The sequence below is a fragment of the Anomalospiza imberbis genome, chromosome 6, assembly GCF_031753505.1.
Source record: "Anomalospiza imberbis isolate Cuckoo-Finch-1a 21T00152 chromosome 6, ASM3175350v1, whole genome shotgun sequence".
NCBI lineage: Eukaryota > Metazoa > Chordata > Aves > Passeriformes > Viduidae > Anomalospiza > Anomalospiza imberbis.
In genome coordinates, this window is record NC_089686.1 from 53,056,490 (window position 1) to 53,066,369 (window position 9,880).

The 9,880-nt window shown below is 41.7% G+C and overlaps 1 protein-coding gene across 6 annotated transcripts in view; it reads left to right on the forward strand.

Annotated features, from left to right (window-relative positions):
* The window catches only part of ANO5 (anoctamin 5), a 56,634-nt gene that overhangs the window by 40,325 nt on the left and 6,429 nt on the right, over positions 1 to 9,880 (forward strand). For all 6 annotated transcript variants that reach the window (XM_068194186.1, XM_068194187.1, XM_068194189.1 and 3 more), the window contains 7 exons: positions 455 to 606; positions 861 to 935; positions 1,556 to 1,778; positions 4,136 to 4,305; positions 4,889 to 4,986; positions 7,625 to 7,755; positions 9,346 to 9,551. In XM_068194186.1, coding sequence (XP_068050287.1) covers positions 455 to 606; positions 861 to 935; positions 1,556 to 1,778; positions 4,136 to 4,305; positions 4,889 to 4,986; positions 7,625 to 7,755; positions 9,346 to 9,551 — 1,055 coding nt within the window. The remainder of the gene's footprint in view (positions 1 to 454; positions 607 to 860; positions 936 to 1,555; positions 1,779 to 4,135; positions 4,306 to 4,888; positions 4,987 to 7,624; positions 7,756 to 9,345; positions 9,552 to 9,880) is intronic.

Consider the following 9,880-nt stretch of genomic DNA (forward strand, 5'->3'; position numbering starts at 1 on the left):
CCCTAGGACACCATGATACCAAATAACATCAAAAAGCAACAGAAGTATTTGACCATATTACTTGGAAGCTGTTCTGCTTATTTGTTGTAATATTTATGTGTTATAGGTTTATACACAGTAATTAGTTGAATTATCAGGTTCTTTTTAATTCCACGTTACTTTTTGCATATACAGAGTAGTTAATTGAACGTGATCACCATAACCGTGGAAATACCCATATCTTGTCTTGGCATCTTCCTTGTCATCCTCTTCTGGAATTCAATTAGCTGATAAATCACTGGATTTGTATTGTGGTCTTATCTGAGAACTATAGTTGGTAGTCAGTAAAAATAAGTGAGTCACAATGTAAAGATAAATAATAAACCACAGAAAAGAAGCCAGTGCAGATATTTAACTTAGTTCATGAACATTTTCACTTCTTCCTTAACTCTATTTTAACATTTGCAAATTGTAGTTACACTTTTCTTGGAGTTTTGGAAGAGACGGCAAGCAAGACTGAAATATGAATGGGATTTGGTTGATTTTGAAGAGGAACAGCAACAGCTCCAGTTGAGGCCTGAGTATGAGGCAAAATGTACCCAAAAGAAGAAGAATCCCATAACTCAGGTATGAACATGCTGCGTTGACGTGTGTGCAAATCCACTTGTATGCTGAAAGTTTCGTAACATGGAAATTGATATATTAAATCAGGAAAATAAAGGCAAAATTATGTTCTGTCTGCCATTTGAGAGGGGCAGGGTTCTGGATGGTTTCCCTTGGATGTGAGCAATTTCACACAGCTGATGAGAGCTCTGTGTTCTGCTTGATGTTAGAATAAGATGTGGGAATAACATGAATTGTGCTGTACTTGACTGTTTCAGGAGATGGAGCCTTATTTGCCTTTAACTAGCCAGGCTGTGCGATTCTGCATCTCAGGAGCTACAGTGTTGTTCTGGGTGAGCATCTTTTTGAATCATCATTTTGACACGTAACAGAGATGCTGTTCATTACTAATCATCACATTAACATAAATTAGTTTTAATCATGATGTTAACACATGATTTTAGTACTCTTCTGCACATTTCATGCTGTCATTTAAAGCACTTCAATTCTGAATTTTTTTTTAAAGGGCAGTGGAAATCTGTCATTAATTAGTAATTTGATTGGACATTTTAGCATGGGGATAACTTTCTCTGTCACTTATTTGATATTAACAGACATACCGAAAAAATTGTGGCAAGGCAAACAAAAAAAAGAATTCACAACAATGAATGCAGAGTGAGTTTCAGGGCGGACAGTTTAATTTCTGCACTTCCTCAGATATTGGTATATGGTTGTCAGCTTTTCTTATGTTAACAAAATAATTTTGTTGGTTTTAATGTATACAATATAACAAAGTATTTTGCCTGTGTACTTTGCATTTCAGTGCTGCTGAACTCATACCCACAAAGAATAAAATTTTAAAAATATAAAGCATGATGGTTTCCGTCTTGGTTTTTAAAGCTGCGTGCATATAGCTATAGCGTATAGCTATACTAAGCTGCAAGTGTATTTCAAATCTTCCTCCTTTTTGCAGGTGTCCTTGATCATAGCCAGCATGATAGCTGTGATTGTGTATCGCCTTGCAGTGTATGCTGCCTTCGCCAGCCTCATGGAGAACACTCAGACGCTGCAGCCCATCAGCGGCTTACTGACCCCTCAGCTGGCAACCTCAGTCACAGCCTCTTGCCTCAATTTTGTCATCATCATGATACTGAATTTCTTTTATGAGAGAATAGCCATCTGGATTACTGATATGGGTAAGGAGGGGTACTTGAAGGCAAAACTTGGAAGGAATCATTGAAGATTCCAGTGCACACCATCAAGGTGTTCCATGCTGTTGTTCTCAACTCAGGCACAGTGGGAGCTTTATAGCTCACAGTAGCTTGCAGCAATGACTTAGGAGTATCCACGGCCATAATGAATATTTTCCCTGCATTTCAGTAGTTCTCATAACCTAGTTTCTCTTCATATAGTGCTTGTTTATATTAGAACTAGTCTAGAGAGACAATCACAGACCTGAACATAGTTTAAAATCATCTTGAGTTATCAAAGCAAGATCGGGCTGTCTTGAAGTAGCAGTATTTCAATTAGAAATCCTGCAAATATATTTGAAAAAATAAATCATAGCTATCTTCACAAGAAAAAAAGACTAATAATGACTCTTAGTCTGGGGGAAAAGGTGGGATGGGATAGTTAATTTTCCGTGTTTTTATGAGCATTGTTTCCTTTAGCTCTGGCTGTACAGATTTGGAGTTACAAAGATGGAAGGCAGAGGTTGAGCAGGATGAGAAGCTGTGCCCAAGATGTGCTATTGTGGCAGTAGCTATTGATAGCAGTACTCCTGCTTCAGAGCTGGAGGCCCAGAAAGAGTGCCTGCTTTTGTAGTGTATTTTATGTTTGACTTTTGCTTGCATGCTGGCAATACCATTCCTGAGAGCCATTCTTAGACATTTAAAAAAAAAAAAATTGTTTCATTTTATTAGTCCTTAATGATTTAGAGATAGAAGGTGTTTAATAGGAAGAAATGATTGCAGAATACATTCAGCTTGGGGAGGAGAGCTGAACATATTAGGTACTTGCAGTTTGTGCACTTCTCATAAAAACAGTTGTTTGATCTTTTTTTTGTGAGATCTTGCAAGTCGAGTCAAGAGTTGAAAGGTGTTCCTTGCAGAATCTTAAAGGGATGTTGCATTTGGTTGATTTTGATTTACCACAGACCATCTCTGAGATCTGTATTGCTTATCTCTCTTGGCCAAATCAGACCAAACTGAAACAGAACAAGTAGTAACTAAAATTGCCCCTAACAAACACAGAAACAAACAAAAATCATAATTTTTAAAATCTTTCTTTCTTGAGGAGCAAGAATTGTAAGCATGAAGGCTCAGCGGTGTTATTTTGCTGATTTGCAAGTGTGGATGAGTAATTCTCAAGTGGCAGCACTACCTGGGGATGTGGGTTACAGGGGGAGCATAACAGTTCACTGGTGTGAGGAGGACTGCTGCCCTCCTCGGGTGGCCTGGGCTGTCAGAAGTGTCTGCCCAGACTTTATTCATTCTTGAACTCCTTGAAAGGGTTACACCAGATTTGGTGTTCAGACGAGGAGGTATAACCTGCCTCTGGTGCTCTGAACACTGTGTGCCTCACATCCATATTTTAACAACTCACTGAAAATAAAAATATTTTAGGGAGCTGCAAGCTAGGCAGACTGCCTCACCTGAGAGCTGCCTCTTCTGTCCTACACTCTGATGTCAGGTTCCCAGTAAATACCTCATGTTCTTCTGGCATGCAGACTTACACCAAGCTTGGAAACGGTTTACTTCAGTTATATGAAACAGCTTTACAATAAGGCAGATAAGTTCAACACATCTGCCTCACCAATTCAGAAGGACTTGAATGTTTGTGGTGTACTTTCTTATAGTACTTCCCAACTTGAATTGGTTATATGTTATCATTTAATAGGACATTTGACAATAATATGCTTAGGGCTTCCTGATGCCTTCAAAAATATAAATGTGATAGACAATGAGCAGCAAAAGGCAGCAAAACCCTAAGCAAAGGTTTGGTGAAGTACAGTAGCTCCAAGATGCCCATATTCTTCTATTCTGCCCTGTTCTTCTGCCCTTTATGAGCCTCGCCTTTCAGAGGCACATGGGCCATGCAGTTTCTGCTGATTTTAATGATATACACATACAGTATGTTGGGGAAAAAATATTGTAACATACTTCTTTACCACAAAGAAAAAAAATAATCATGTGTTGCCAACAGGGAAATCTTCATACTACAGGAGAACCTTCTAGTTACTGTTGGAGATTCATCTCAGATCTCCTAAAATAGTGTAAGATTTGGGGCTGGACAAGTGCTAATGAACAGAACAAAGAAGGGGAAATTAAATTTTATAGAGGTTTTAAATATGAATTTCCTTTGCCTGCATCAAACGTTGCATTGTAAAGTAAGGCTAGAGTATCTGAAAGCAGGAGCTCCATCTGCTGAAGTGTTTGTAGTTGTTATGCTTTTTTCTTTCCTTTAAGATCACTGTGCATGATGAATATTTGTGAATGTGTATCCTTTTAAAGGGAATAAAGGAACATAAAATTATTGTTTTCTGGTTTCACAGAGATCCCCAGAACTCACATGGAGTATGAGAACAGGCTCACTATGAAAATGTTTTTGTTCCAGTTTGTCAACTACTATTCATCCTGCTTCTATGTGGCCTTCTTCAAAGGGAAGTTTGTTGGTTACCCAGGTGCCTACACATACATGTTTAATCGTTGGCGAAATGAAGAGGTAAGTTTTTCTCAATTAAGGTGAATTGTTCCCTTCAGTCTGCACAGTCATAAATTTCCAGCTGCAGGCTTGGTCTGAACTGAGCTGGACCTCAGCTGGCTATCTTAAAGTTGATGCTTCCAATGACTCTTCCTGCTGTTGCTAGTCAGGGCAACACCAGCAGTGAAAATCTGTCAGTCACAAGAGTGTAAAATCATAAAGCTTTTCTTGGTCCCAGTTCTCCTGAAATACCAGTGGATCTCACCATGGGTCTTAAAAAAACATCATGTTGAGAGCTCATTGAGTGCAAAAGATTCACCTTGCTGAGGCTGAGGGGTGTGTGCTGCGCACAGATCTGCTGAAGCACCTCTGAATTACTCTGTCTTCATATAGTTGCTATGTTTTGGTATGTGTTTTGTCTCACACTTGAAACACTTAAAGCCCTTCCTGAGAGAGTGGTTTAGCTGGCAGTCCATGTGGAAATTGAGTATTGTCCTTACAAGTTTTAAGATCTCCTTTCTTGCATTTATACAGTAGTAGAATATAGTTTATCTGGGTGATACCCATTATTCACGTCCATTGACACTCAGTTTGTCTCCACCAGTGTGATCCTGCAGGCTGTTTGATAGAACTGACGACACAGCTCACCATAGTCATGGCTGGCAAACAGATCTGGGGAAATATCCAAGAGGCTATTGTTCCGTAAGTTCTCTCCGACACTGAGGTGCCCATCTTATAGCCAGAGGAAATTCTTGGGAGGAATGATTACCATGTGAGGAAGATAAGAATTCTGTAAATTAAGCGCAAATTCTGACACTTATTTAATAAAGGCTTTTAGTCTCTTTTGTGAAAGCCATGTTTGTAAAAGCATGTTGTATTAAGAAGCTTGCTCAAATAAGGGGAGGGACTGTGTTAGATTTGTTGTTTGCAAATAGAGACGGGCTGGTGGGAGATGTGGTGGTTTGAAGCCACTTGGGGCATAGTGATCATGAAATTATAGAGTTCTCGGTATTTGGGGAAATCGGGAGGAACATCAGTAAGACTTTTACTTATGAAAGGTAGACTTCGGTCTATTTAGGAGATTTATTCAGAATTCCTTGGGAAGCAGCCCTTAAAAACAAAGGAGTCCAAGAAGGGTGGGCATGTTTCAAAACAGAGATCTTGAAGGCACAGGAACAGACTGTCCCTGTGTGCTGAAAGACGAGTCAGCAAGGCAAACGTCCAGCCTGGATGGGCAACGAGGTTTCAGAGGAACTTAGGAATGTAAAGAGGATGTATCATCTTTGGAAGGAGGGTCAGGTCTCTCAGGAAGTATTTACGGGGGTTGCTAGGGCATGTAGGAAAAAATTAGGGAGGCCCAAGCTCAGTTCAAACCAAATTTGGCAGCATTTATAAAGGGTAATAAAAATGTTTTTACAAATATATTAATGTCAAAAGGAAGGGTAAGACCAACCTTTGTTCTCTACTGGATGTGGGAGGGAACTCAGTAACTGCAGATGAGGAGAAGGCAGAGGTGCTTAATGCCTTCTTTGCCCCAGTCTTAAGTGGGAAGACAGCTTGTCCTCAGGACAACTGTCTTCCTGGGTTGGTAGATGGTGTCAGGGAGCAGAATGAGACCCCTGTTATCCAGGAGGAGGCAGTCAGAGAACTGCTGATCTGCTTGGGTGTTCATAAATCTATGGGAACAGATGGGATCCACCCCAGGGTGATGAGGAAGCTGGCAGATGAGTTTCCCAAGCCGCTCTCCATCATTTACCAGCAGTCCTGGCTCACTGGTGAGGTTCTGGATGACTGGAAGCTGGCCAGTGTGACCCCCATTCACAAAAAGGGTGGGAAGGAGGATCCTGGTAATTATAGGCCACTTGGCCTGACCTCAGTACCCGGTAAGGTTATGGAACAGTTTATACTGAGTGTCACCACACAGCACTTATAGGATGGCCAGGGTATCAGACCCAGCCAGCAGGGGTTTAGGAGGGGTAGGTCATGTTTGAACAACCTGATCTCTTTTTATGACCAGGTGGATGCAGGAAAGGGTGTGGATGTTGTCTATTTGGACTCCAGCAAGGCCTTTGACACTGTCTCCCACAGCACACTCCTGGAGAACCTGCAGCCCACGGCTGGGACAGGAGCACTCTGTGCTGGGCTCAGAAGTGGCTGCATGGCCAGGCCTGGTGAATGATGGTGAACGGTGCTGCATCCAGCTGGCAGCCAGGCACCAGTGATGTCCCCCAGGGCTCTGTGCTGGGGCCAGTTCTGTTCAATATTGTTATTGATGACATGGATGAGGGCATTGAGTCTTTCATTAGTAGATTTGCAGACAATACTAAGCTGGGAACATGTGTCAATCTGTTGGAAGGGAGAAGGGCTTTGCAGAGAGACTTGAAACAGTTGGATGGATGGGCAGAGTCCAATAGGATGAAGTTGAATGAGTCCAAGTGCCAAGTCCTACGTTTTGGCCACAATAACCCCCTGCAGTGTTATAGGCCGGGGACAGTGTGGCTGGACAGTGCCCAGGCAGAAAGAGACCGGGGGTACTGGTCAACAGCTGACCGAACACGAGCCAGCAGTGTGCCCTGGTGGCCAAGAAGGCCAAGATACTGTATGAGGAACAGTGTGGCCAGCAGGACCAGGGAGGTCATTCTTCCCCTGTACTCAGCACTAGTGAGGCCACACCTTGAGTGCTGTGTCCCGTTCTGGGCCCCTCAGTTTGGGAAGGACGTTGAGACTCGAGAGCATCCAGAGGAGGCAATGCGGCTGGTGAAGGGCTTGGAACGCAAACCCGGTGAGGAATGACTGAGGGAGCTGGGGTTGTTTAGTCTGGAGACTCAGAGGTGACCCTATCACTCTCTACAATTTCCTGAAGGGTGGTTGTAGTAAGGTGGGAGTTGGTCTCTTTCTCAGGCAGCAACTGACAGAACAAGAGGACACAGTTTTAAGCTGCACCAAGGGAAATATAGGTTGGATGTTAGGAAAAAGTTTTTTACTGAAAGGGTGATAAACTACTGGAATGGTCTGCCCAGGGAGGTGGTGCAGTTACCATCCCTGGACATGCTTAAAAAAAGATTGGATGTGGCACTTGGTGTCATGGTTTAGTTGAGGTGTTGGGGCATGGGTTGGACTCAGTGATCTTGAAGGTCTCTTCCAACCTTGTCATTCTGTGATTCTGACTTCACAGAATATTCTGAGTTGGAAGGGACTGACAAGGATTGAGTCCAGCTCTTAAATGAATGGCCTATACAGGGAGTAAACCTACAAGCTTGGTGTTATTAGCACCGTGCTCTAACCAAGCGAGCCAATCTGACCTGCTTCTCTCATTGTTAACGTTTTTCTGCATATACAGCTGGATTTGTAACTGGTGGGGTCGTCGGAAAGCCAGAAATAATCCTGAAAATTTATACAGTCGCTGGGAGCAAGACCATGATCTGCAGACATTTGGAGCCTTAGGCCTGTTTTATGAATATTTAGAAATGGGTAAGTTTAAAATTACACATTTGGAATTGAGGACAGGACACCTTGTACTGACACTTCCAAAAGAACATTTTCTCGATTAATTGTTGTGGGTTGATGCCACCACTTTCATCTGCATAGCAGGAGGATTAACTGCTGGAAGTCATTAAATAGGTCAGCCCAATTTAAATAAAAAGCTGTCTTTGCATCTTGAACTGCTGGGAATTTCACAGAAACACTGCAGACTTTTGTTTTCCTCATTTGAATGGGGTACATTATTCTCAGTGCAGCCAGCTGCCTCTGTGTCTGTTCTTTTGTTGTTCCAAAGCATATTCTTAGCTGATGATAGTGGAAATTTTAAGTATGGAATGAGTGCCAAATGTGCTGTAAGGATGGGTACTGCAGGCATGAGATCTACAAACTGGCTAGAGGAGAATCCCTTCAGATTTAGTCTTGCACTGATCAGTGCTTCCCTTCAGTCCATTAGACCAGCAGAGGGAGTGTGGGCAAGGGAATATGGGTTTTCAAAGGTAATGTGAACATGTCAGTTTGTAACAGTAGTTTACAAAGCCTGAGAAACTGAAACCAAAACTGGAGCCAAGCTGAATCTAAAGGATACTTTAAAGAAGTTAATAATTGATTTTTACAAGGATACATTTTGTTGAAAATGAACCTTTGTACTGCTTTATTTCTGCAGAAATAATTTGAAGTGTTCTAGAGATGCCTAGTGTTATTATCACTTTAATTTGACACAGGGCTGTGGTATTGTAAACTAATACATTCAGAATACACTGTTGCAAGCCATGTCCTTGCTCTTCCAGTATCAGAACTATGCTCTAGCATTGTGTGAGGGCTGCTAAGCTAGCGGGAATTTTGTTGCTTATCTGAGGTGAAAAACTTACCACTGAAATCATAGAAGAGTGAATGACTGGTGTATGGGAATTTATTTATATACTACCTAAACCATAAAAAATGTTCTATTTCCTTTATTTGAAACATAGTGGCAGTATTGGCTATGTACTGATGATTATCACAGTCTGTACCAAGTAACTTAATTTTGGTAACAACTGAAAGGATCATTTGTATATTCTGTTCACAATTCTTGAACTAATGTCAACACTCCCCAATGGAACTTTTGCATATAGAATTGTTATGAATGTTTTGATTAAATCAGTAACAATAGGTGGAGATAAGGTTGTGAGGTGTGTAGTTGATAAGTAAAAGAAGAACAAGAAGATAAAAACTGCAAGAGAACAAAACTGGCCTGATAATAACTGAGAAATTTGACGGATTAATACATGCCAATTCCCCTACACTTACACACCATTCATATAAGAACTGCAGCACCCTGAAAGGATTGGTATCCAGCACTGCTGGCAGCATCATTTCACAGGATCCAAATGCCCATTTCTATGGGTGCTGCTGAATGGCGGCCTGAAGGGACTGGAGAAGTCTGTGGTCTGGGGCTGATTGTCGCTTAGCTCAGGCCAGAGCTGAAGATGACTTGTGCAGCCTGGCAGAAGTTTGCCATTTGTCTGCTAGTAGTAAACCCCCATCACTCTGAGGATACTTAGGGAAGGGAAGATTTTGACATACTGTTTTTCTCTCTTGCAGTCATTCAGTTTGGATTCATTACTCTCTTTGTGGCATCCTTTCCCCTGGCTCCCCTTCTTGCTCTGATGAATAATATCCTGGAGATTCGTGTAGACTCCTGGAAATTAACCACTCAGTACAGAAGACCTGTGGCTGCAAAAGCACATAGCATAGGAGTATGGCAGGAAATCCTCAATGGGATGGCCATCCTGTCTGTTGTCACCAATGTAAGTATGTTAATACATACCTAGATATGTGATGCGTTAGCTGGGAAATCTCAAGTTGGAGAACCAAAACCACTGCATTGTGCTACATCAACATTGATTCTTCCATGTACTCAAAATGTGAAGAATTAAAAACCAGCTGATGCTTTTTCTCCTTCATCAACACTGTATCATGTTAACCTACAAAGACACCATCAAACTATTTAAGTGGTTTGGCTTGTCCATGTGTTGGCAGTGTGCAGCTCCCTATCCACATTTAATTGGCCATAATCTTTCATTCAGTTGTCCGTGTTTTCCAGCCTTTTGGAATGGCATAAGCCAGTATGAAGCTT